The following is a 27948-nucleotide window of genomic DNA, read 5'->3' on the forward strand; positions in this document are numbered from 1 at the left end:
CACTGTCGTTTTTTTTTCGGGCTGAATGTTTGAGTTTCGATATCTCAGCTCTGGAAGGGGCTAGAGCCTCCATTTTTGCACTCAGGTCTAAGTCTCGTGGCCCTCTATCAGAATCCAGAGTTTTGGGAAGATTGGAGAAACTTAACTTTTCGCCCAAAAAAAAAAACGTAAGGGGTACCACTGTCGTTTTTTTTTCGGGCCGAATTTTTGAGTTTCGATATCTCAGCTCTGGAAGGGGCTAGAGCCTCCATTTTTGCACTCAGGTCTAAGTCTCATGGCCCTCTATCAGAATCCAGAGTTTTGGGAAGATTGGAGAAACTTAATTTTTCGCCCAAAAAAAAAAACGTAAGGGGTACCACTGTCGGTTTTTTTTTCGGGCCGAATTTTTGAGTTTCGATATCTCAGCTCTGGAAGGGGCTAGAGCCTCCATTTTTGCACTCAGGTCTAAGTCTCATGGCCCTCTATCAGAATCCAGAGTTTTGGGAAGATTGGAGTAACTTAATTTTTCGCCCAAAAAAAAAAAACGTAAGGGGTACCACTGTCGTTTTTTTTCGGGCCGAATTTTTGAGTTTCGATATCTCAGCTCTGTAAGGGGCTAGAGCCTCCATTTTTGCACTCAGGTCTAAGTCTCATGGCCCTTTATCAGAATCCAGAGTTTTGGGAAGATTGGAGAAACTTAATTTTTCGCCCAAAAAAAAAAACGTAAGGGGTACCACTGTCGTTTTTTTTTCGGGCCGAATTTTTGAGTTTCGATATCTCAGCTCTGGAAGGGGCTAGAGCCTCCATTTTTGCACTCAGGTCTAAGTCTCATGGCCCTCTATCAGAATCCAGAGTTTTGGGAAGATTGGAGAAACTTAATTTTTCGCCCAAAAAAAAAAACGTAAGGGGTACCACTGTCGTTTTTTTTTTTTCGGCCGAATTTTTGAGTTTCGATATCTCAGCTCTGGAAGGGGCTAGAGCCTCCATTTTTGCACTCAGGTCTAAGTCTCATGGCCCTCTATCAGAACCCAGAGTTTTGGGAAGATTGGAGTAACTTAATTTTTCGCCCAAAAAAAAAAACATAAGGGGTACCACTGTCGTTTTTTTTCGGGCCGAATTTTTGAGTTTCGATATCTCAGCTCTGGAAGGGGCTAGAGCCTCCATTTTTGCACTCAGGTCTAAGTCTCGTGGCCCTCTATCAGAATCCAGAGTTTTGGGAAGATTGGAGAAACTTAATTTTTCGCCCAAAAAAAAAAACGTAAGGGGTACCACTGTCGTTTTTTTTTTCGGCCGAATTTTTGAGTTTCGATATCTCAGCTCTGGAAGGGGCTAGAGCCTCCATTTTTGCACTCAGGTCTAAGTCTCATGGCCCTCTATCAGAATCCAGAGTTTTGGGAAGATTGGAGTAACTTAATTTTTCGCCCAAAAAAAAAAACGTAAGGGGTACCACTGTCGTTTTTTTTCGGGCCGAATTTTTGAGTTTCGATATCTCAGCTCTGGAAGGGGCTAGAGCCTCCATTTTTGCACTCAGGTCTAAGTCTCATGGCCCTTTATCAGAATCCAGAGTTTTGGGAAGATTGGAGAAACTTAATTTTTCGCCCAAAAAAAAAAACGTAAGGGGTACCACTGTCGTTTTTTTTTCGGGCCGAATTTTTGAGTTTCGATATCTCAGCTCTGGAAGGGGCTAGAGCCTCCATTTTTGCACTCAGGTCTAAGTCTCATGGCCCTCTATCAGAATCCAGAGTTTTGGGAAGATTGGAGAAACTTAATTTTTCGCCCAAAAAAAAAAAACGTAAGGGGTACCACTGTCGTTTTTTTTTTTTCGGCCGAATTTTTGAGTTTCGATATCTCAGCTCTGGAAGGGGCTAGAGCCTCCATTTTTGCACTCAGGTCTAAGTCTCATGGCCCTCTATCAGAACCCAGAGTTTTGGGAAGATTGGAGTAACTTAATTTTTCGCCCAAAAAAAAAAACATAAGGGGTACCACTGTCGTTTTTTTTCGGGCCGAATTTTTGAGTTTCGATATCTCAGCTCTGGAAGGGGCTAGAGCCTCCATTTTTGCACTCAGGTCTAAGTCTCGTGGCCCTCTATCAGAATCCAGAGTTTTGGGAAGATTGGAGAAACTTAATTTTTCGCCCAAAAAAAAAAACGTAAGGGGTACCACTGTCGTTTTTTTTTTCGGCCGAATTTTTGAGTTTCGATATCTCAGCTCTGGAAGGGGCTAGAGCCTCCATTTTTGCACTCAGGTCTAAGTCTCATGGCCCTCTATCAGAATCCAGAGTTTTGGGAAGATTGGAGTAACTTAATTTTTCGCCCAAAAAAAAAAAACGTAAGGGGTACCACTGTCGTTTTTTTTCGGGCCGAATTTTTGAGTTTCGATATCTCAGCTCTGGAAGGGGCTAGAGCCTCCATTTTTGCACTCAGGTCTAAGTCTCATGGCCCTTTATCAGAATCCAGAGTTTTGGGAAGATTGGAGAAACTTAATTTTTCGCCCAAAAAAAAAAACGTAAGGGGTACCACTGTCGTTTTTTTTTTCGGGCCGAATTTTTGAGTTTCGATATCTCAGCTCTGGAAGGGGCTAGAGCCTCCATTTTTGCACTCAGGTCTAAGTCTCATGACCCTCTATCAGAATCCAGAGTTTTGGGAAGATTGGAGAAACTTAATTTTTCGCCCAAAAAAAAAAAACGTAAGGGGTACCACTGTCGTTTTTTTTTCGGGCCGAATTTTTGAGTTTCGATATCTCAGCTCTGGAAGGGGCTAGAGCCTCCATTTTTGCACTCAGGTCTAAGTCTCATGGCCCTCTATCAGAATCCAGAGTTTTGGGAAGATTGGAGAAACTTAATTTTTCGCCCCAAAAAAAAAACGTAAGGGGTACCACTGTTGTTTTTTTTTCGGGCCGAATGTTTGAGTTTCGATATCTCAGCTCTGGAAGGGGCTAGAGCCTCCATTTTTGCACTCAGGTCTAAGTCTCATGGCCCTCTATCAGAATCCAGAGTTTTGGGAAGATTGGAGAAACTTAATTTTTCGCCCAAAAAAAAAAAACGTAAGGGGTACCACTGTCGTTTTTTTTTTCGGCCGAATTTTTGAGTTTCGATATCTCAGCTCTGGAAGGGGCTAGAGCCTCCATTTTTGCACTCAGGTCTAAGTCTCATGGCCCTCTATCAGAACCCAGAGTTTTGGGAAGATTGGAGTAACTTAATTTTTCGCCCAAAAAAAAAAACATAAGGGGTACCACTGTCGTTTTTTTTCGGGCCGAATTTTTGAGTTTCGATATCTCAACTCTGGAAGGGGCTAGAGCCTCCATTTTTGCACTCAGGTCTAAGTCTCGTGGCCCTCTATCAGAATCCAGAGTTTTGGGAAGATTGGAGAAACTTAATTTTTCGCCCAAAAAAAAAAACGTAAGGGGTACCACTGTCGTTTTTTTTTCGGGCCGAATTTTTGAGTTTCGATATCTCAGCTCTGGAAGGGGCTAGAGCCTCCATTTTTGCACTCAGGTCTAAGTCTCATGGCCCTCTATCAGAATTAGACCTGAGTGCAAAAATGGAGGCTCTAGCCCCTTCCAGAGCTGAGATATCGAAACTCAAAAATTCGGCCGAAAAAAAAAACGACAGTGGTACCCCTTACGTTTTTTTTTTTGGGCGAAAAATTAAGTTTCTCCAATCTTCCCAAAACTCTGGATTCTGATAGAGGGCCATGAGACTTAGACCTGAGTGCAAAAATGGAGGCTCTAGCCCCTTCCAGAGCTGAGATATCGAAACTCAAAAATTCGGCCCGAAAAAAAAACGACAGTGGTACCCCTTACGTTTTTTTTTTTGGGCGAAAAATTAAGTTTCTCCAATCTTCCCAAAACTCTGGATTCTGATAGAGGGCCACGAGACTTAGACCTGAGTGCAAAAATGGAGGCTCTAGCCCCTTCCAGAGTTGAGATATCGAAACTCAAAAATTCGGCCCGAAAAAAAACGACAGTGGTACCCCTTATGTTTTTTTTTTTGGGCGAAAAATTAAGTTACTCCAATCTTCCCAAAACTCTGGGTTCTGATAGAGGGCCATGAGACTTAGACGTGAGTGCAAAAATGGAGGCTCTAGCCCCTTCCAGAGCTGAGATATCGAAACTCAAAAATTCGGCCGAAAAAAAAAACGACAGTGGTACCCCTTACGTTTTTTTTTTGAGGCGAAAAATTAAGTTTCTCCAATCTTCCCAAAACTCTGGATTCTGATAGAGGGCCATGAGACTTAGACCTGAGTGCAACAATGGAGGCTCTAGACCCTTCCAGAGCTGAGATATCGAAACTTAAAAATCCGGCCCGAAAAAAAAAACGACAGTGGTACCCCTTACGTTTTTTTTTTGGGCGAAAAATTAAGTTTCTCCAATCTTCCCAAAACTCTGGATTCTGATACAGGGCCATGAGACTTAGACCTGAGTGCAAAAATTGAGACTCTAGCCCCTTCCAGAGCTGAGATATCGAAACTCAAAAATTCGGCCCGAAAAAAAAACGACAGTGGTACCCCTTACGTTTTTTTTTTTTGGGCGAAAAATTAAGTTTCTCCAATCTTCCCAAAACTCTGGATTCTGATAGAGGGCCATGAGACTTAGACCTGAGTGCAAAAATGGAGGCTCTAGCCCCTTCCAGAGCTGAGATATCGAAACTCAAAAATTCGGCCCGAAAAAAAAACGACAGTGGTACCCCTTACGTTTTTTTTTTGGGGGGCAAAAAATTAAGTTTCTCCAATCTTCCCAAAACTCTGGATTCTGATAGAGGGCCATGAGACTTAGACCTGAGTGCAAAAATGGAGGCTCTAGCCCCTTCCAGAGCTGAGATATCGAAACTCAAAAATTCGGCCCGAAAAAAAAAACGACAGTGGTACCCCTTACGTTTTTTTTTTTTGGGCGAAAAATTAAGTTTCTCCAATCTTCCAAAAACTCTGGATTCTGATAGAGGGCCATGAGACTTAGATCTGAGTGCAAAAATGGAGGCTCTAGCCCCTTCCAGAGCTGAGATATTGAAACTCAAAAATTCAGCCCGAAAAAAAACGACAGTGGTACCCCTTACGTTTTTTTGGGGGGGGGGTGAAAAATTAAGTTTCTCCAATCTTCCCAAAACTCTGGATTCTGATAGAGGGCCATGAGACTTAGACCTGAGTGCAAAAATGGAGGCTCTAGCCCCTTCCAGAGCTGAGATATTGAAACTGAAAAATTCGGCCCGAAAAAAAACGACAGTGGTACCCCTTACGTTTTTTTTTTTTGGGCAAAAAATTAAGTTTCTCCAATCTTCCCAAAACTCTGGATTCTGATAAAGGGCCATGAGACTTAGACCTGAGTGCAAAAATGGAGGCTCTAGCCCCTTCCAGAGCTGAGATATTGAAACTCAAAAATTCAGCCCGAAAAAAAAACGACAGTGGTACCCCTTACGTTTTTTTGGGGGGGGGGTGAAAAATTAAGTTTCTCCAATCTTCCCAAAACTCTGGATTCTGATAGAGGGCCATGAGACTTAGACCTGAGTGCAAAAATGGAGGCTCTAGCCCCTTCCAGAGCTGAGATATTGAAACTGAAAAATTCGGCCCGAAAAAAAACGACAGTGGTACCCCTTACGTTTTTTTTTTGGGCGAAAAATTAAGTTTCTCCAATCTTCCCAAAACTCTGGATTCTGATAGAGGGCCATGAGACTTAGACCTGAGTGCAAAAATGGAGGCTCTAGCCCCTTCCAGAGCTGAGATATCGAAACTCAAAAATTCGGCCCGAAAAAAAAAACGACAGTGGTACCCCTTACGTTTTTTTTTTTTGGGCGAAAAATTAAGTTTCTCCAATCTTCCAAAAACTCTGGATTCTGATAGAGGGCCATGAGACTTAGACCTGAGTGCAAAAATGGAGGCTCTAGCCCCTTCCAGAGCTGAGATATTGAAACTCAAAAATTCAGCCCGAAAAAAAAACGACAGTGGTACCCCTTACGTTTTTTTTGGGGGGGGGCGAAAAATTAAGTTTCTCCAATCTTCCCAAAACTCTGGATTCTGATAGAGGGCCATGAGACTTAGACCTGAGTGCAAAAATGGAGGCTCTAGCCCCTTCCAGAGCTGAGATATTGAAACTGAAAAATTCGGCCCGAAAAAAAAACGACAGTGGTACCCCTTACGTTTTTTTTTTTTGGGCAAAAAATTAAGTTTCTCCAATCTTCCCAAAACTCTGGATTCTGATAAAGGGCCATGAGACTTAGACCTGAGTGCAAAAATGGAGGCTCTAGCCCCTTCCAGAGCTGAGATATTGAAACTCAAAAATTCGGCCCGAAAAAAAAAAAACGACAGTGGTACCCCTTACGTTTTTTTTTTTGGGCGAAAAATTAAGTTTCTCCAATCTTCCCAAAACTCTGGATTCTGATAGAGGGCCATGAGACTGAGACCTGAGTGCAAAAATGGAGGCTCTAGCCCCTTCCAGAGCTGAGATATCGAAACTCAAAAATTCGGCCCGAAAAAAAAAACGACAGTGGTACCCCTTACGTTTTATTTTTTTGGGCGAAAAATTAAGTTTCCCCAATCTTCTCAAAACTCTGGATTCTTATAGAGGGCCATGAGACTTAGACCTGAGTGCAACAATGGAGGCTCTAGACCCTTCCAGAGCTGAGATATCGAAACTCAAAAATTCGGCCCGAAAAAAAAAACGACAGTGGTACCCCTTACGTTTTTTTTTTTGGGCGAAAAATTAAGTTTCTCCAATCTTCCCAAAACTCTGTATTCTAATAGAGGGCCATGAGACTTAGACCTGAGTGCAAAAATGGAGGCTCTAGCCCCTTCCAGAGCTGAGATATCGAAATTAAAAAATTCGGCCCGAAAAAAAAAAACGACAGTGGTACCCCTTACGTTTTTTTTTTTGGGCGAAAAATTACGTTTCTCCAATCTTCCCAAAACTCTGGATTCTGATAGAGGGCCATGAGACTGAGACCTGAGTGCAAAAATGGAGGCTCTAGCCCCTTCCAGAGCTGAGATATCGAAACTCAAAAATTCGGCCCGAAAAAAAAACGACAGTGGTACCCCTTATGTTTTTTTTTTTGGGCGAAAAATTAAGTTTCTCCAATCTTCCCAAAACTCTGGATTCTGATAGAGGGCCATGAGACTTAGACCTGAGTGCAAAAATGGAGGCTCTAGCCCCTTCCAGAGCTGAGATATCAAAACTCAAAAATTCGGCCCGAAAAAAAAAACGACAGTGGTACCCCTTACGTTTTTTTTTTTGGGGCGAAAAATTAAGTTTCTCCAATCTTCCCAAAACTCTGGATTCTGATAGAGGGCCATGAGACTTAGACCTGAGTGCAAAAATGGAGGCTCTAGCCCCTTCCAGAGCTGAGATATCGAAACTCAAAAATTCGGCCCGAAAAAAACGACAGTGGTACCCCTTACGTTTTTTTTTTTGGGCGAAAAATTAAGTTTCTCCAATCTTCCCAAAACTCTGGATTCTGATAGAGGGCCATGAGACTTAGACCTGAGTGCAAAAATGGAGGCTCTAGCCCCTTCCAGAGCTGAGATATCGAAACTCAAAAATTCGGCCCGAAAAAAAAAACGACAGTGGTACCCCTTACGTTTCTTTTTTTTTTGGGCGAAAAATTAAGTTTCTCCAATCTTCCCAAAACTCTGGATTCTGATACAGGGCCATGAGACTTAGACCTGAGTGCAAAAATGGAGGCTCTAGCCCCTTCCAGAGCTAAGATATCGAAACTCAAAAATTCGGCCCGAAAAAAAAAAACGACAGTGGTACCCCTTACGTTTTTTTTTTTGGGCGAAAAATTAAGTTTCTCCAATCTTCCCAAAACTCTGTATTCTGATAGAGGGCCATGAGACCTAGACCTGAGTGCAAAAATGGAGGCTCTAGCCCCTTCCAGAGCTGAGATATCGAAACTCAAAAATTCGTCCCGGAAAAAAAAAAAAACGACAGTGGTAACCCTTACGTTTTTTGGGCGAAAAATTAAGTTTCTCCAATCTTCCCAAAACTCTGGATTCTGATAGAGGGCCATGAGACTTAGACCTGAGTGCAAAAATGGAGGCTCTAGCCCCTTCCAGAGCTGAGATATCGAAACTCAAAAATTCGGCCCGAAAAAAAAACGACAGTGGTACCCCTTACGTTTTTTTTTTGGGGCGAAAAATTAAGTTTCTCCAATCTTCCCAAAACTCTGGATTCTGATAGAGGGCCACGAGACTTAGACCTGAGTGCAAAAATGGAGGCTCTAGCCCCTTCCAGAGCTGAGATATCGAAACTCAAAAATTCGGCCCGAAAAAAAAAAACGACAGTGGTACCCCTTACGTTTTTTTTTTTTGGGCGAAAAATTAAGTTTCTCCAATCTTCCCAAACTCTGGATTCTGATAGAGGGCCATGAGACTTAGACCTGAGTGCAAAAATGGAGGCTCTAGCCCCTTCCAGAGCTGAGATATCGAAACTCAAAAATTCGGCCTGAAAAAAAAAACGACAGTGGTACCCCTTACGTTTTTTTTGGGGGGGCGAAAAATTAAGTTTCTCCAATCTTCCCAAAACTCTGGATTCTGATAGACGGCCATGAGACTTAGACCTGAGTGCAAAAATGGAGGCTCTAGCCCCTTCCAGAGCTGAGATATCGAAACTCAAAAATTCGGCCCGAGAAAAAAACGACAGTGGTACCCCTTACGTTTTTTTTTGGGGGCGAAAAATTTAGTTTCTCCAATCTTCCCAAAACTCTGGATTCTGATAGAGGGCCATGAGACTTAGACCTGAGTGCAAAAATGGAGGCTCTAGCCCCTTCCAGAGCTGAGATATCGCAACTCAAAAATTCGGCCCGAAAAAAAAAACGACAGTGGTACCCCTTACGTTTTTTTTTTTTTGGGCGAAAAATTAAGTTTCTCCAATCTTCCCAAAACTCTGGATTCTGATAGAGGGTAATGAGACTTAGACCTGAGTGCAAAAATGGAGGCTCTAGCCCCTTCCAGAGCTGAGATATCGAAACTCAAATATTCGGCCCGAAAAAAAAAACGACAGTGGTACCCCTTACGTTTTCTTTTTTGGGCGAAAAATTAAGTTTCTCCAATCTTCCCAAAACTCTGGATTCTGATAGAGGGCCATGAGACTTAGACCTGAGTGCAAAAATGGAGGCTCTAGCCCCTTCCAGAGCTGAGATATCGAAACTCAAAAATTCGGCCCGAAAAAAAAAAACGACAGTGGTACCCCTTACGTTTTTTTTTTGGGGCGAAAAATTAAGTTTCTCCAATCTTCCCAAAACTCTGGATTCTGATAGAGGGCCACGAGACTTAGACCTGAGTGCAAAAATGGAGGCTCTAGCCCCTTCCAGAGCTGAGATATCGAAACTCAAAAATTCGGCCCGAAAAAAAAAAACGACAGTGGTACCCCTTACGTTTTTTTTTTTTGGGCGAAAAATTAAGTTTCTCCAATCTTCCCAAAACTCTGGATTCTGATAGAGGGCCATGAGACTTAGACCTGAGTGCAAAAATGGAGGCTCTAGCCCCTTCCAGAGCTGAGATATCGAAACTCAAAAATTCGGCCTGAAAAAAAAACGACAGTGGTACCCCTTACGTTTTTTTTGGGGGGGCGAAAAATTAAGTTTCTCCAATCTTCCCAAAACTCTGGATTCTGATAGACGGCCATGAGACTTAGACCTGAGTGCAAAAATGGAGGCTCTAGCCCCTTCCAGAGCTGAGATATCGAAACTCAAAAATTCGGCCCGAGAAAAAAACGACAGTGGTACCCCTTACGTTTTTTTTGGGGGCGAAAAATTTAGTTTCTCCAATCTTCCCAAAACTCTGGATTCTGATAGAGGGCCATGAGACTTAGACCTGAGTGCAAAAATGGAGGCTCTAGCCCCTTCCAGAGCTGAGATATCGCAACTCAAAAATTCGGCCCGAAAAAAAAAAACGACAGTGGTACCCCTTACGTTTTTTTTTTTTGGGCGAAAAATTAAGTTTCTCCAATCTTCCCAAAACTCTGGATTCTGATAGAGGTAATGAGACTTAGACCTGAGTGCAAAAATGGAGGCTCTAGCCCCTTCCAGAGCTGAGATATCGAAACTCAAATATTCGGCCCGAAAAAAAAAACGACAGTGGTACCCCTTACGTTTTCTTTTTTGGGCGAAAAATTAAGTTTCTCCAATCTTCCCAAAACTCTGGATTCTGATAGAGGGCCATGAGACTTAGACCTGAGTGCAAAAATGGAGGCTCTAGCCCCTTCCAGAGCTGAGATATCGAAACTCAAAAATTCGGCCCGAAAAAAAAACGACAGTGGTACCCCTTACGTTTTTTTTTTTTGGGGCGAAAAAATAAGTTTCTCCAATTTTCCCAAAACTCTGGATTCTGATAAAGGGCCATGAGACTTAGACCTGAGTGCAAAAATGGAGGCTCTAGCCCCTTCCAGAGCTGAGATATCGAAACTCAAAAATTCGGCCCGAAAAAAAACGACAGTGGTACCCCTTACGTTTTTTTTTTTTGGGCGAAAAATTAAGTTACTCCAATCTTCCCAAAACTCTGGATTCTGATAGAGGGCCATGAGACTTAGACCTGAGTGCAAAAATGGAGGCTCTAGCCCCTTCCAGAGCTGAGATATCGAAACTCAAAAATTCGTCCCGGAAAAAAAAAAAAACGACAGTGGTAACCCTTACGTTTTTTGGGCGAAAAATTAAGTTTCTCCAATCTTCCCAAAACTCTGGATTCTGATAGAGGGCCATGAGACTTAGATCTGAGTGCAAAAATGGAGGCTCTAGCCCCTTCCAGAGCTGAGATATCGAAACTCAAAAATTCGGCCCGAAAAAAAAACGACAGTGGTACCCCTTACGTTTTTTTTTGGGGGCGAAAAATTAAGTTTCTCCAATCTTCCCAAAACTCTGGATTCTGATAGAGGGCCACGAGACTTAGACCTGAGTGCAAAAATGGAGGCTCTAGCCCCTTCCAGAGCTGAGATATCGAAACTCAAAAATTCGGCCCGAAAAAAAAAACGACAGTGGTACCCCTTACGTTTTTTTTTTTTGGGCGAAAAATTAAGTTTCTCCAATCTTCCCAAAACTCTGGATTCTGATAGAGGGCCATGAGACTTAGACCTGGGTGCAAAAATGGAGGCTCTAGCCCCTTCCAGAGCTGAGATATAGAAACTCAAAAATTCGGCCTGAAAAAAAAAACGACAGTGGTACCCCTTACGTTTTTTTTGGGGGGGCGAAAAATTAAGTTTCTCCAATCTTCCCAAAACTCTGGATTCTGATAGACGGCCATGAGACTTAGACCTGATCGCAAAAATGGAGGCTCTAGCCCCTTCCAGAGCTGAGATATCGAAACTCAAAAATTCGGCCCGAGAAAAAAACGACAGTGGTACCCCTTACGTTTTTTTTGGGGGCGAAAAATTTAGTTTCTCCAATCTTCCCAAAACTCTGGATTCTGATAGAGGGCCATGAGACTTAGACCTGAGTGCAAAAATGGAGGCTCTAGCCCCTTCCAGAGCTGAGATATCGCAACTCAAAAATTCGGCCCGAAAAAAAAAAAACGACAGTGGTACCCCTTACGTTTTTTTTTTTTTGGGCGAAAAATTAAGTTTCTCCAATCTTCCCAAAACTCTGGATTCTGATAGAGGGTAATGAGACTTAGACCTGAGTGCAAAAATGGAGGCTCTAGCCCCTTCCAGAGCTGAGATATCGAAACTCAAATATTCGGCCCGAAAAAAAAAACGACAGTGGTACCCCTTACGTTTTCTTTTTTGGGCGAAAAATTAAGTTTCTCCAATCTTCCCAAAACTCTGGATTCTGATAGAGGGTAATGAGACTTAGACCTGAGTGCAAAAATGGAGGCTCTAGCCCCTTCCAGAGCTGAGATATCGAAACTCAAATATTCGGCCCGAAAAAAAAAACGACAGTGGTACCCCTTACGTTTTCTTTTTTGGGCGAAAAATTAAGTTTCTCCAATCTTCCCAAAACTCTGGATTCTGATAGAGGGCCATGAGACTTAGACCTGAGTGCAAAAATGGAGGCTCTAGCCCCTTCCAGAGCTGAGATATCGAAACTCAAAAATTCGGCCCAAAAAAAAAAACGACAGTGGTACCCCTTACGTTTTTTTTTTTTGGGGCGAAAAAATAAGTTTCTCCAATCTTCCCAAAACTCTGGATTCTGATAGAGGGCCATGAGACTTAGACCTGAGTGCAAAAATGGAGGCTCTAGCCCCTTCCAGAGCTGAGATATCGAAACTCAAAAATTCGGCCCGAAAAAAAAACGACAGTGGTACCCCTTACGTTTTTTTTTTTTTGGGCGAAAAATTAAGTTTCTCCAATCTTCCCAAAACTCTGGATTCTGATACAGGGCCATGAGACTTAGACCTGAGTGCAAAAATGGAGGCTCTAGTCCCTTCCAGAGCTGAGATATCGAAACTCAAAAATTCAGCCCGAAAAAAAAAAACGACAGTGGTACCCCTTACGTTTTTTTTTTTGGGCGAAAAATTAAGTTTCTCCAATCTTCCCAAAACTCTGTATTCTGATAGAGGGCCATGAGACTTAGACCTGAGTGCAAAAATGGAGGCTCTAACCCCTTCCAGAGCTGAGATATCGAAACTCAAAAATTCGGCCCGGAAAAAAAAAAAACGACAGTGGTACCCCTTACGTTTTTTGTTTTTTTTTGGGCGAAAAATTAAGTGTCTCCAATCTTCCCAAAACTCTGTATTCTGATAGAGGGCCATGAGACTTAGACCTGAGTGCAAAAATGGAGGCTCTAGCCCCTTCCAGAGCTGAGATATCGAAACTCAAAAATTCGGCCCGAAAAAAAAACCGACAGTGGTACCCCTTACGTTTTTTTTTTTGGGCGAAAAATTAAGTTTCTCCAATCTTCCCAAAACTCTGGATTCTGATAGAGGGCCATGAGACTTAGACCTGAGTGCAAAAATGGAGGCTCTAGCCCCTTCCAGAGCTGAGATATCGAAACTCAAAAATTCGGCCCGAAAAAAAAACCGACAGTGGTACCCCTTTCGTTTTTTTTTTTGGGCGAAAAATTAAGTTTCTCCAATCTTCCCAAAACTCTGGATTCTGATAGAGGGCCTTGAGACTTAGACCTGAGTGCAAAAATGGAGGCTCTAGCCCCTTCCAGAGCTGAGATATCGAAACTCAAAAATTCGGCCCGAAAAAAAAAACGACAGTGGTACCCCTTACGTTTTTTTTTTTTGGGCGAAAAATTAAGTTTTTCCAATCTTCCCAAAACTCTGGATTCTGATACAGGGCCATGAGACTTAGACCTGAGTGCAAAAATGGAGGCTCTAGCCCCTTCCAGAGCTGAGATATCGAAACTCAAAAATTCGGCCCGAAAAAAAAAAACGACAGTGGTACCCCTTACGTTTTTTTTTTTTTGGGCGAAAAATTAAGTTTCTCCAATCTTCCCAAAACTCTGTATTCTGATACAGGGCCATGAGACTTAGACCTGAGTGCAAAAATGGAGGCTCTAGCCCCTTCCAGAGCTGAGATATCGAAACTCAAAAATTCGGCCCGGAAAAAAAAAACGACAGTGGTACCCCTTACGTTTTTTGTTTTTTTTTTGGGCGAAAAATTAAGTTTTTCCAATCTTCCCAAAACTCTGGATTCTGATACAGGGCCATGAGACTTAGACCTGAGTGCAAAAATGGAGGCTCTAGCCCCTTCCAGAGCTGAGATATCGAAACTCAAAAATTCGGCCCGAAAAAAAAAAACGACAGTGGTACCCCTTACGTTTTTTTTTTTGGGCGAAAAATTAAGTTTCTCCAATCTTCCCAAAACTCTGTATTCTGATAGAGGGCCATGAGACTTAGACCTGAGTGCAAAAATGGAGGCTCTAGCCCCTTCCAGAGCTGAGATATCGAAACTCAAAAATTCGGCCCGGAAAAAAAAAAAACGACAGTGGTACCCCTTACGTTTTTTGTTTTTTTTTTGGGCGAAAAATTAAGTGTCTCCAATCTTCCCAAAACTCTGGATTCTGATAGAGGGCCATGAGACTTAGACCTGAGTGCAAAAATGGAGGCTCTAGCCCCTTCCAGAGCTGAGATATCGAAACTCAAAAATTCGGCCCGAAAAAAAAAACAACAGTGGTACCCCTTACGTTTTTTTTTTTGGGCGAAAAATTAAGTTTCTCCAATCTTCCCAAAACTCTGGATTCTGATAGAGGGCCACGAGACTTAGACCTGAGTGCAAAAATGGAGGCTCTAGCCCCTTCCAGAGCTGAGATATCGAAACTCAAAAATTCGGCCCGAAAAAAAAAACGACAGTGGTACCCCTTACGTTTTTTTTTTTTGGGCGAAAAATTAAGTTTCTCCAATCTTCCCAAAGCTCTGGATTCTGATAGAGGGCCATGAGACTTAGACCTGAGTGCAAAAATGGAGGCTAGCCCCTTCCAGAGCTGAGATATCGAAACTCAAAAATTCGGCCCGAAAAAAAAACGACAGTGGTACCCTTTACGTTTTTTTTTTTTGGGGCGAAAAAATAAGTTTCTCCAATCTTCCCAAAACTCTGGATTCTGATAGAGGGCCATGAGACTTAGACCTGAGTGCAAAAATGGAGGCTCTAGCCCTTTCCAGAGCTGAGATATCGAAACTCAAAAATTCGGCCCGAAAAAAAGGGTCTAGAGCCTTCATTTTTTCACTCAGGTCTAAGTCCCATGGCCCTCTATCAGAATCCAGAGTTTCAAGAAGATCAGAGCAACTTAAAATTTCGACCCGAAAAAAAAAACGACAGTGATACCCCTTACGTTTTTGTTTTTTTTGTGTGCAAAAAATAAGTTTCTCCAATCTTCTTGAAACTCTGGATTCTGATAGAGGGTCATGAGACTTAGACCTGAGTGCAAAAATGGAGGCTTTAGACCCTTCCAGAGCTGATATATTGAGATCCCACGTAGCATTTATGCCATTATAAATATTTCAATATCTCAGCTCTGGAAGGGTCTAGAGCCTCCATTTTTGCACTCAGGTTTAGACCTAAGTCCCATGACCCTCTATTAGAATCCAGAGTTTCAAGAAGAACAGAGAAACTCAAAATTTCAACCCCCCCAAAAAAACGACAGTGTTACCCCTTACATTTTTTTTTTGGGGGGCGAAAAATTGAGTATCTCCAATCTCCTTGAAACTCTGGATTCTGATAGAGGGCCATGAGACTTAGACCTGAGTGCAAAAATGGACACTCCACACCTGAACTCACTCCCTCAATCATCCACCTGTTCATCGTCCTGATCATCTGTGTCACCTGTCGTCACCTTGTTAGTGTTCATTTTGTCTCTGTATTTAGTTCTCTCTGTTTCAGTCGGTGCTTTTCGGTTCTTGATTGTTTCATCGATAGTGTGTATAATCTTCTGCCAGTCTTCCTTGTACCTGTTTGGAGTTTTTGATTAAATGTTTTGTATTGGAGCTTTGCGTCAGCCTCAGCCTGTCTTCATTCCACACTACACCATGACAATAATCACAAAAAAAATATCAGACTCCCTTTTAAATCACACACACTCTCTCTCACTCACGCACACACACCAACACACTTTCTCACACATACACACACTCGCACACACACACACATACTTTCAAACACACACACACACACACACACACACACACATACTTACACACACACACACACACACGCACACGCACACGCACACACACACACACACACACACACACACACCTTTATGTTTTTTTTTCCTTGTCTTCACGGAAAAAGCCAGCGACCCGACGTATAAAGTTGATTCTGATTGGTTCTCTTCTGTGCATTCGAAGTGCTGATTAGCACTTCGAATGCACAGAAGAGAACCTTTTTGTTTGTTTTTTTTTCAATAAAAATTCCCACAATGAACACAACTTAAACACATCACATAACATAAATATGTTGTCACAGAATAAGAGTATGTGAGTAATTCAATTTTGACAAAAAACGTCAGATAGAACCTTATAATTCCAAGGGGACGACTATCCATGAAACAATCAAGAACCGACAAGCACAGACTGAAACAGAGAGAACTAAACACAGATACAAAATGAAAACTAACAAGGTGACGACAGGTGACACAGATGATCAGGACGATGAACCGGTGGATGATTGAGGGAGTGAGTTCAGGTGTGGAGACAAGAGGATGCTGGGAAGTGTAGTGTCGCGCCATAGAACATTAATGGGGTGGGGAGTGGGCACCCTGGAGGCTGTCCTGGGGTGCTTCTCTGTATCCCTCCTCGTCTCCTCACTCCTCCGTCCTCCCTCCTATGACCCGGAAACCGATCGAGCTCAGCCATCTTGAAGGACATCTCAATTCTCTAATTGCATCGTGAGGAGTCGAGGATCGAGGAGTGAGGAGGCTTCCTAAGGAGTCATAAGCGAGGATACACAGGTGCATCCTACGCGGAACAGTTATATTGACTAAACGTGACACACGTGTCTATTCTCCTCCCCCTTCACATCGGTCACAATAATTTTAATTTATACTTTACCTTTGCAGTTTATATAAACCACACATCTCAGATATTTCAACAGTATAGCCTATCTTTATTATTATTTATTAAATAACCAAACTTCAACAACATAAGGGCAGATCCTTTTAGCGCTGCTGATGACACTGTGGAGTGACACTCGAGTGATCAAGTATTCCAATGTATATATAAAAAGCTTTTACTCGATTCCTCTGTCCTCCTTTCCTTTCCTCGCTTCCTTCCCTCGCGTCCTACAGGGGGTGGAGCTGAGACGCAAGGAAAGGAAGCAAGGAAAGGAAACGAGGATGCACAAATAAGAAATGAGAAGCACCCAAGGGCATGGCTGAACTTGAGCAGGAAGCCTCCAGGGCGGAGCAGGCTGAGGGCGTGACCAGGGCGGAGCAGGACGAGGGCGTGGCGGAGCAAGCTGAGGGCGTGACCAGGGCGGAGCAGGATGTGGGCGTGGTGGAGCAAGCTGAGAGAGTGACCAGGGCAGAGCAGGACGTGGCAGAGCAGGCTGAGGGCGTGGCCAGGGCGTAGCAGGACGTGGACATGGCGGAGCAGGCTGAGAGCTTTTGCCAGGATGGTGAAGACCCTTCAGGCGGCCACGGCGGGGACAAGACTCTGGCTGGGTGGTCTATGGCTGGACGGTCTCTGGTGTTGGAGCAGGGCTGGTGACATCATCGACAGTGAAGGATGATCCGCAGGATACCAGCACCCACTCCATAAATTGTACAAAGCTTCCTTGAGGTGGTTCCCCAGACAACTGCGCTAGAGTTGTGTTGTTCAGTCCCACACGTAGAAACGTGCAGAGGCAGTCATCTGGGAAACTGGTTTGAGGTACCAAATCCAGGAAAACCTCCAGGTGTTCCTTAAGAGAGCTGTTTCCCTGCTCAAGGCACATTAGTCTTACTGCAGAGAAATCCATGTTTGGTCGGTTCTTCTGTCACGGTGTAGTGTGGAATGAAGACAGGCTGAGGCTGACGCAAAGCTCCAATACAAAACATTTACTCAAAAACTCCAAACAGGTAGGCTACAAGGAAGACTGGCAGAAGATTACACACACTATCCATGAAACATAATCAAGAACAGACAAGCACCGACTGAAACAGAGAGAACTAAATACAGAGACAAAATGAACACTAACAAGGTGAGGACAGGAGACACAGATGATCAGGACGATGAACAGGTGGATGATTGAGAGTGGGAGTGAGTTCAGGTGTGGAGACAAGAGGACGCTGGGAAGTGTAGTGAAGATGACGAAGACAGAATGGTGCAGACAAAGATGTGACAATTATATAGTCATTGAATAATTTTTCAATGATTATTAAACTTTATGAATTAATTTGCTGAAGCATGTCGATTTTCTTGCAGTTTTTAAAGTCTTAAAATGTCTTAATTTTTTTACATATTAAGGCTTATAGGTCAAATATTTAACAATTTAATTAATTGGGTCTTAATTACAACAATAAACGTTTGCATGTTATTTCAGCCATATTGAGGTCTAGAGAGAAAGCCATTTTACCTGGCCCACTTTAGCTGGAATAAAGTCCTGCTCGGATCTATTACAGTGGCTAATGCTTTCTGTCTAAACAAAAGAAAGATTAAAGTATAATTTCTGCAATAATGTGTTTAATTACCCACCAAATTGGTATCAAAAATGAAGATTATGCACTGGGGAAAATATTTAGACCTACCTTGCTTAATTTGAAATGTCCTAAATATATGGAAGTGCTAAAAAATATTAAAGAAATGTCATAGAAAGGATAAAATTTTACTTTCTAACACATTTGAGACATTGTTGACATTGTTACAACATTTTTTTTAATTTATTTAAATGTTCAAATAATGTTTTGGCAGATAGAACCTTATAATTCTAAGCGAAAAGTGTTTTTATTTTTTTATTATTTTATTTTTAGAATTAGAAGCTTCTGCATTTGACCCATTCCAAAAATCCCCATTTACAAATTTGAGAGGATTTTGATATTGTATGTTTAAAATACATTTAGGGTCCCTGATATCGTCATGTTTGAATGAAACTTGTTCCCCAAATAAGTTTTCCTATATGTAATGCAAAAACTTTGAAGCTCAATATCTCAAAACAGAACGCAGATAGAACCTTATAATTCCAAGGGGACGAATTGTCAAGATGCTGCAATACATCATCGCCTGTCAAATAAGTGTACATTTAATAAAATTATTTCACTCGGTTATTTTGTTGATTAACATGTATTTATTGTTAGGATTATAAGTTCTTTTCCGCCGAATAAAGAACTGCGTCGTCGTCACGAATGTAACCATCTCCGCAGTTTAGCACCTGCCACCTTCAAAGCCAATTCGTCTGCAGTGCTGAACAAACTCTTATTGACCTTTTTCCAATCATGTTCGTCAATTCTGAATGATTGTTTCTTTACAATAGCAGTCTGACCTCAAGCATCCTCTGTGACTGATGTAGACACGCGCTTGTCTGCGCATGCACAGTCGCTTGCGTCGAGTCTGTATAATAACAAGATCAGACGCTCAGCCTCTTCAGCACCGTTCCAGTGTCCCGAACTCACGCGCAGGTACAGTACCGCATATTCATGCGCATCTTTAACTGAGAATTACAAAAAACTAACGTCAAACGTGTCCGCAAATATATAATATTATATCGTCTTACTATTTATGTCTTCAAGATAATTGCCTTTTACAATAGATCTTACTGATGCTTCGACATTGCGCTAGATACAGGCTGGTAATGGGGGAAGATGGCGGCAGCTGCAGAGGAAGGGATTGCACTATTAAATCCCCTAGACATCTTGATCTCTTCGCCTGCTGTTCGTTGACGACTACCCTTGCAATGTCTCTGTGCAAATTAACACCAAAAGGAACAGCTTTCTGAAGTCATGTTGGGGTGATTCGATTATCACGCATAACAGGAATAATGTCAAGTCCTTTTAAAAGACTGCGTCTCTGTTAGGTAACCTCAACAAGAATAGCCCTTCTGATAACCTCTCAAGTTAAGCTGAGAATTAGCTCCCTTACACAAATGGCAGCCTAGCCTTTTGCCTTTAAGGAACCTTTTGAAATTATGTCCCTGACAAATTACAAATTAAAATGACTTAATATCAGCTCATCTGAAATTATGCTGATGCAATAATCTTGCATGCTGAGTTCATGATGCAGCTTAATCTCAATGTATTAATTCTAGCTGAAATAGCTGCTCCAATATGTTTTTCTTTTAACAATATCGGCTACATGAGTGGCTCACAAATGGCTGCCAGTCTTTTAAATCGGTAGGCGAATCTTTACAAAATGGAGGTCTGCTGGACAAAGATGTACAAGGCATGAGGTTGAAAAAGGTTGGAGATACCGTATTTGTTAATCAAATTTCTTTGTCTGAGTTTCTTTCAGCCCATTGAGTGAAATTCAAATAAGACATTTAAATTATGGTATTTGTACCATAGATTACCACAGCCAAAAATGATATTTTAGGTATTGTTCACCCAGCTGTCTCGTGTGGTTTACTTTAGCTGAACACCAGAGGGGAATTTTTGAAGAATGTGCTGGTTTGTCTTTTCCTTGAGGATTTAGCATTGAGCCTTTTCAAGGCTTTACATCTACATCTTCAGTCCCCTTTTTTGTCATTCAGTGGAAAAGAATAACCTGGACATTCTTTTTAAAATTTCTCTTATTTTCCATAGATGGAAGTCATACAAGTTTGGGACAACATTGGATGAATAATTGATCTAATTTTCATTTTGGACTACACTGTATTGTCAGATGTACTGAAGAACAGTGCTTGCATTTGAATGGGCACTTCTTTAGTCCTTGGAATGAGTGGGTTTTAAATTGAATATAAAGCATCCTCTAACAAGAGATCATCCGTTTAGCTTACTTAATGTCAATTATAGAATTTTCACAATAACTGTTTCTTGGTGTCTCTTTAAAGCTTTACAGATACATTGGCACTTTAAATAAAGCAATCAGCCATGGGAAAGGAGAAGCTCCACATCAATATTGTGGTTATTGGCCATGTGGACTCTGGAAAGTCCACTACAACTGGCCACCTTATCTACAAGTGTGGAGGGATTGACAAGCGAACGATTGAGAAGTTTGAGAAAGAAGCTGCTGAGGTAAGATGGAGATATTGGAGACGTTTGAACTAATATATGACTAAATCAATTTCAGCTGATAATATATAATGGTATGTGTATGCCCTTCACTCCTAGATGGGAAAAGGCTCTTTTAAGTATGCCTGGGTGCTGGACAAGCTTAAAGCAGAAAGAGAGAGAGGAATCACCATTGACATCTCCCTGTGGAAGTTTGAGACCAGCAAATACTACGTCACCATCATCGATGCTCCAGGACACAGGGACTTCATCAAAAACATGATCACTGGAACCTCACAGGTTAGGAGCTTAACCAGCACACAAATATATATTTAGTAGCTGCGATTATTTATTTATGTTTAAGAAATAATCCCCAATGTGTTTTCTGACCTTCAGGCAGACTGTGCCGTGCTGATCGTGGCGGCAGGTGTCGGAGAGTTTGAGGCTGGCATCTCGAAGAACGGTCAGACCAGAGAGCACGCTCTTCTGGCCTACACATTGGGTGTGAAGCAGCTGATTGTGGGCGTCAACAAGATGGATTCCACTGAACCCAGTTACAGCCAGAAGCGTTATGAGGAAATTGTGAAAGAAGTTAGCACCTATATCAAGAAGATTGGATATAATCCTGACACAGTGGCATTCGTGCCCATCTCTGGCTGGAATGGAGATAACATGCTCGAGGCCAGTCCCAATGTAAGTATGACGGTGGAAATAAAGCATTGTTTCCACTGAGGTTGCATAATTAATCGGTATAAAAACAAAATTGCATTTTCCATTTCTTGGAACGGCGCGGTTTGCGGTAAATGCTGCACCACACAAATTTATCTCTGTATCGGTTTTGAGATTGGGTCGCTCATACCGGGCATTATGGAACGCAACATATGCCAACCATTTTCCAAAACATGTAATGAGAAGCGTTTATAAGCCATCTGTTGCCAAAAAAGAGACACTTTAAGGGCTGCCTGTGTTCTTTTTTTCACATTTGAAAATAAAGAAATTAAGACAGCCATAAATTAAAAATAAATAATTGAGATATCACAATAGTGATTCTTATTTTAATATTTTTATTTAGTAATACTACTAATAAAAAATATTTATTTTTACGTAGAGTATTATTAATGTATCGCTATTATTATAGCCACATCAATATGCAGCATTACAAACAAGCACAGCAAACCTGGAGAATTTTAATATCGTAATCACAATTTTTATCAGAAAAATCACACTTCGTTTTTTCCACCCCCCAAATTGTCTGTGTATCGCTTTGGGGCATTAAGACTTTCTTCAGTGAACACTTTTAATTTTGTGCAAAATGGCAGGTTGGTTTCCATCAGTGACTTCATTTGGTTTCTATGACTTTGCAATAGATGACTTGGTTCAAAGGTTGGAAAATAACCCGGAAAGAGGGAAATGCATCTGGGACTACCCTATTGGAGGCTCTGGATGCCATTCAGCCTCCATCACGTCCAACTGACAAACCCCTCCGCCTGCCTCTTCAGGACGTCTACAAGATTGGAGGTTAGCATTCCTGCAAGCCAAATTGCAGATAGGCTACAAATACAATAAATTAAATAGAGACCTGTTATCATCTTGTTTTCAATAGGTATTGGAACCGTCCCCGTGGGACGTGTGGAGACTGGCATTTTGAAGCCAGGTATGGTGGTGACCTTTGCCCCTGTGAACGTGACAACTGAAGTCAAGTCTGTGGAGATGCATCACGAGGCTCTTTTGGAGGCCTTTCCCGGGGACAACGTTGGCTTTAACGTTAAGAACGTCTCCGTCAAGGACATCCGTCGTGGCAATGTCGCTGGAGACAGCAAAAACGACCCACCCCAGGAGGCCGCCAGCTTCACGGCTCAAGTAAGCTTGATTAACTTCTGTTTTCATTACTCACTTCAGCAAGACTGAGTAATCATTACAAGCTTCATTGTTTCCCATCAGGTGATCATCTTGAATCACCCAGGGCAGATCAGTGCTGGCTACGCCCCTGTGCTGGATTGCCACACTGCGCACATCGCCTGTAAGTTCGCAGAGCTGAAGGAGAAGATCGATCGTCGTTCTGGGAAGAAGCTTGAGGACAACCCCAAGAGCCTCAAGTCAGGAGACGCAGCCATTGTTGACATGATCCCTGGGAAGCCCATGTGTGTGGAGAGCTTTTCAGAGTATCCTCCTCTGGGTAAGTGCCATCCCAACATTCTACTTGAAGAGCATAATACTTCATTGCTCGTTATTCATCTCATTTTTATTTAAAGGGGTCATTGGATGCTTGTTTCCACAAGTTGGTATATGATTCTATTGGGTCATCATGTAAAGTTTGTAACATACATACCTCCTGTAAAACAGCGCTGTTCACAGCGACCCATTTATTTTTGAGGATAAAAAAAAAAAATGAATCGATTTTTTTTTATTTTTTATGTTGGTTGTGTCCACATTTAAATGCAAAAGTGAATTTTACATCCAACAACCCCTTTAAGGTATCTGAAGTTAAATTCTTTGTATTTTATTTCTTGATATTTTGTAATTCCTCTTTTATGGATATCTAAATTCTATACCAAATAACTAAAATTAAGAAATGTTTGATTGCTGATTTAATGATAATAGGTTGATGACTGATCATTGCTTGACTTTTTTGAAACGTTAAATGCATAGGAAAATAAATTTGTTTTATTTTCACATTCCGTTATTTACATCCAAACCAGTATAAATATATTTCTTCTGCAAAAAAAAAAGATATTTTAAAACAAGGTCCCAGTGTTTTTTGTCCATAAAGTGAATAGTGTCCATTGTCATTTTGGTAGCGATAGGTAATTTCATCCATATTGTGACATCCAAATAACATAATTGAAAAACAAAAACATGTAAGGTGGGACTATTCTCTCCATTGGTTGTAGATTGAATGGAGGCCGATTTGGGGTCGTATTCTAAGAATGATGGCATTTTAGTCTTATTCCTAGACTTAAGAATAAGTGTGATTCAGAAAGGTTCCTGTGTGTTAAGATTAGGTCTCAGCTCCAGCTGGAGTGGTATCCCAACCCTAGGAGTAACAAGATGGCAGCAAAGGAGACCACATACTTTCTGAAAAAGATATAATATATTGTATTATATCTGACCTAGTAAGAAATTTAATAGTTCCTCATATTCTACAAATCTATGCTCTAACTGAAGAAATTACAGTAATAATGAAATATTTAGGCAACTAAAAACAAAAACAAATGCAGCACTGGTGATGACTTGGGCTCATCAGTCATGCTCTTAAAAAGTACCATTGTTTGCATCACTGACCACACCAAACATCCAGTAGTGGCCAAAAGTGATATCTGGAAGAGATATTTGTTTTTATTGACCCTACAAGTTTGATTAAACCAACAAAATATGAGAATAAGTAATATATATATAGTATAACATATATACACATGTATGCATACATGTATGTATATATACACACATACATGCACATAGATACATATACACATACATATATATACACTCACCGGTCACTTTATTAGGTACACCTGTCCAACTGCTCGTTAACACTTAATTTCTAAGCAGTCAATCACATGGCGGCAACTCAGTGCATTTAGGCATGTAGACATGGTCAAGACAATCTCCTGCAGTTCAAACCGAGCATCAGTATGGGGAAGAAAGGTGATTTGAGTGACTTTGAACGTGGCATGATTGTTGGTGCCAGAAGGGCTGGTCTGAGTATTTCAGAAACTGCTAATCTACTGGGATTTTCACGCACAACCATCTCTAGGGTTTACAGAGAATGGTCCGAAAAAGAAAAAACATCTAGTGAGCGGCAGTTCTGTGGGCGGAAATGCCTTGTTGATGCCAGAGGTCAGAGGAGAATGGCCAGACTGGTTCGAGCTGATAGAAGGGCAACAGTGACTCAAATAACCACCCGTTACAACCAAGGTGGGCAGAAGATCATCTCTGAACGCACAGTACGTCGAACTTTGAGGCAGATGGGCTACAGCAGCAGAAGACCACACCGGGTGCCACTCCTTTCAGCTAAGAACAGGAAACTGAGGCTACAATTTGCACAAGCTCATCGAAATTGGACAGTAGAAGATTGGAAAAACGTTGCCTGGTCTGATGAGTCTCGATTTCTGCTGCGACATTCGGATGGTAGGGTCAGAATTTGGCGTCTACAACATGAAAGCATGGATCCATCCTGCCTTGTATCAACGGTTCAGGCTGGTGGTGGTGGTGTCATGGTGTGGGGAATATTTTCTTGGCACTCTTTGGGCCCCTTGGTACCAATTGAGCATTGTGCAACGCCACAGCCTACCTGAGTATTGTTGCTGACCATGTCCATCCCTTTATGACCACAATGTACCCAACTTCTGATGGCTACTTTCAGCAGGATAATGCGCCATGTCATAAAGCTGGAATCATCTCAGACTGGTTTCTTGAACATGACAATGAGTTCGCTGTACTCAAATGGCCTCCACAGTCACCAGATCTCAATCCAATAGAGCACCTTTGGGATGTGGTGGAACGGGAGATTCGCATCATGGATGTGCAGCCGACAAATCTGCGGCAACTGTGTGATGCCATCATGTCAATATGGACCAAATTCCCTGAGGAATGCTTCCAGCACCTTGTTGAATCTATGCCACGAAGAATTGAGGCAGTTCTGAAGGCAAAAGGGGGTCCAACCCGTTACTAACATGGGGTACCTAATAAAGTGGCCGGTGAGTGTATATATATATATATTAGGAAAGAAAACACTAAACTTGGTTAAAGTATTTATCGGACAAAACAAGGCACTTTTTTGTGAAAAACAAAAAGGTCAGAATTGCCATCATCATCAGTTACTAATATTTCGTTGGTTCTCTTATTTTTAACCATCATTTTTTTTTCCATATGACAAAATTATGTCTGCTTAATTTGGCATGTTTTGCTGCATTTGCAAAAGTAGCAATTCGTTTTGAAAAAGCAGTGATTGTTTTTAATAAAAGTAGCAAATTCTTTTTGAAAATGTAGTGATTCTTTTTGAAAAAAAGTAGTGATACTTTTTGGAAAATCAGTGTTATTATACATTCGTTATATTCTCATTTTGTTACATTCTTTTTTTTCAAAGTAGCAATTTTTTGAAAAAGTAGTGTAAAAACTAATTATACATTTGTTAAAGTCATACATTTATTACAATGTAGTTATACATTTATTACAGTTACACATTTGTTGCATTATTCTTTTTGAAAAAGTAGCAATTCTTACAAATTAGCGATTCTTTTTAAAAAGTTGCAATTCTTTTTCAATAAGTAGCAATTTTTTTAAATAGTAGTGTAAAAAATATTTATATGTTTTAGTGTTATTATACATTTACTACAGTGTTACACATTTGTTACATTATTCTTTTTGAAAAAGGAGCGCTACTTATAAAGTAGCGATTCTTTTTCAAAAACTAGTGATTCTTTTAAAAAAAAGTTGTGATTCTTTTTTTAAAAATAGTAGCAATTCTTTTTGAATAAGTAGTGATTCTTTTTGAACATGTATCGACTCTTTTTTTAAAAGTAGCAATTAATTTTTAAAAAATAACGATTCTTAAAAATGAGCGTTTATTTTGAAATAAGTAGTGATTGTTTTTCAATAAGTAGAGATCCTTTTTCAAAAAGTGGCAATCTGTTGTTTAAAAAGTAGTGTAAAAATTTAATTACACATTTGTTAGTTTTATTATACATTTGTTACAACGTAATTATATATTTGTTAAAATGAAACTATACATAGTTTAAAAACTGAATAGAACTATCTCAGATTATAATATTTTTTTCTGGTGCACGCAACTCAAACATTATCAAATCAATTACTAAAAGCACACAAAAACTGATTTTGTACAGGCATTGCACTAGTACAAATAATTTTGAACAATGCAAAATACGTGTGGGTATGTTTACACAAGCTCTGCAATTCGGCACTCTAGTAAAGTCACGACACGTCTATTTATATATTACAATAGATTGCCTAAAAGCAAGCAGCTTTACCGTATTAAACATGAAAAACATTGTCAGTGTCTTGTTTCATCAGAAGAACGGCTTCATTTTCTACTAAGCAGCTTTCCAGTGTGTTCATGTTTTCACCAACCGACGTCTGACCTCGACGGACTCAACAGGAGAAATTAACTGGAAAAGATTTCAGCGTGAAAGAAAGCGGAGCCTCAGCGCACACCAACCTATTACGTAATCGCCACGGACCAATGGTAGAACAACGGCGTTTGTTAGACAGTAGTAGTACATTCACTTCTACTATGAAGCGAGATTCCAGTGTATTCATGTTTTCACTTGTGGACGTCTGTCCCAACAGAAATAGTAAACCAGAGAATAGTTCCATGTGAAAGAAGGTGGCGAAGGCACTAAAATCAGATAACTTAAGAAAATAGATAGGATTAATTTTCTTTGCATTCAACACACCTACCCTTTGTCTCTTATTATTAAAGTCATGGCCTTGATGGCACAACTCATCCAAAAGGCCTTTTAGGATCCATTATAGTATACATATGACCTGCTTGGATCACAACCATCCTTTTGGTTTGCAGGTCGTTTTGCTGTGCGTGACATGCGTCAGACAGTCGCAGTGGGTGTGATTAAAGCAGTGGAGAAGAAGGCCGCGACCAGCGGAAAGATCACCAAATCTGCTCAGAAAGCCCAGAAGGCCAAATGAATGTTGTGTTTGACTGCCAACTCCAGAGACACATATGGAAAAGCAGAGGTCATCCAGCTCTTCTATCCTATTGGCTGCCTAGGTTCCATAGTTAGAGACTGCTTAATAGTTCCAATGCATCGCAAAAGTATCAGAAGGAAAAAAATATTAACAAAAGCAGTCCTTTAGAGAACTCTAGTTTGTACGTCGACTCGTAAATCTTAAATCCACCATTGTTTTTGTTTTGATAGTGTTCTTCTCTTCGATGATGGCTGTTGAAACCATATGTGATTTTTAATATCTTGAGAGGTCTGACCTCTCCTTCTCTGGAGTGCAGTTTTAGCCTGGTTCTCACAATGTTGTCTTTGCTTGTTTTAGTGCTTGTTTGCAAAATACCATGTGTTCAGTATCTACTGGTAATGAGCTACTTAAACAACACTATTTAGTAGACTTTGAGAACCTGTATGTTTATCTTTGCAGACCAATGAAAATCTAAAATGAAGCTCTTAATTAGCCCATGTCTGGGCTCATCCAATCTTTGGTGCACTGACAGCTTTATGTTTAGCACTTTGACTGGCGTAGGCTAACCACCGCACAAGCACTTGTTGACTTTAATTGGCATTAGCTACTGCACCTTATAATAAATAAAAGCTTTCATGTCATATTAAAGATGTCTTAACCATGATAATGGTGTTTGTGTTCATTTCACTCTCAAACAGGACACTACATAAAAGCTATATAGAAATGTTTAATAATTTACCTTTGTAATTAGAAATTACCAGTATGTATGGCGAGTTTAGACTCTAAATAAAGTCCATAAAATTTACTGGCTATAAGAACAGATTAGA

At 41.0% G+C, this 27948-nt stretch overlaps 1 protein-coding gene across 2 annotated transcripts; it reads left to right on the top strand.

Moving 5' to 3' along the window:
• Positions 1-18819: 18819 nt before the first annotated feature.
• eef1a1a (eukaryotic translation elongation factor 1 alpha 1a) lies at positions 18820-27785 on the top strand. 2 transcript variants are annotated; one of them, XM_039672075.2, is made up of 8 exons: positions 18820-18931; positions 20299-20482; positions 20579-20758; positions 20855-21151; positions 21826-21976; positions 22062-22318; positions 22400-22634; positions 26489-26988. In XM_039672075.2, exons 2-8 carry the CDS (start codon positions 20339-20341, stop codon positions 26581-26583), a joined length of 1359 nt encoding a protein of 452 aa, XP_039528009.2. In that variant the 5' UTR covers positions 18820-18931; positions 20299-20338; the 3' UTR covers positions 26584-26988. The 2 variants fall into 2 exon arrangements, with proteins under 2 accessions (XP_039528009.2, XP_039528008.1); XM_039672074.2 differs by lacking the exon at positions 26489-26988 and adding an exon at positions 26997-27785 and having other exon boundaries at positions 18821-18931.
• The last annotated feature ends 163 nt before the right edge of the window (positions 27786-27948 follow it).

The sequence above is a fragment of the Pimephales promelas genome, chromosome 11, assembly GCF_988280905.1.
Source record: "Pimephales promelas chromosome 11, fPimPro1.hap1.1, whole genome shotgun sequence".
NCBI lineage: Eukaryota > Metazoa > Chordata > Actinopteri > Cypriniformes > Leuciscidae > Pimephales > Pimephales promelas.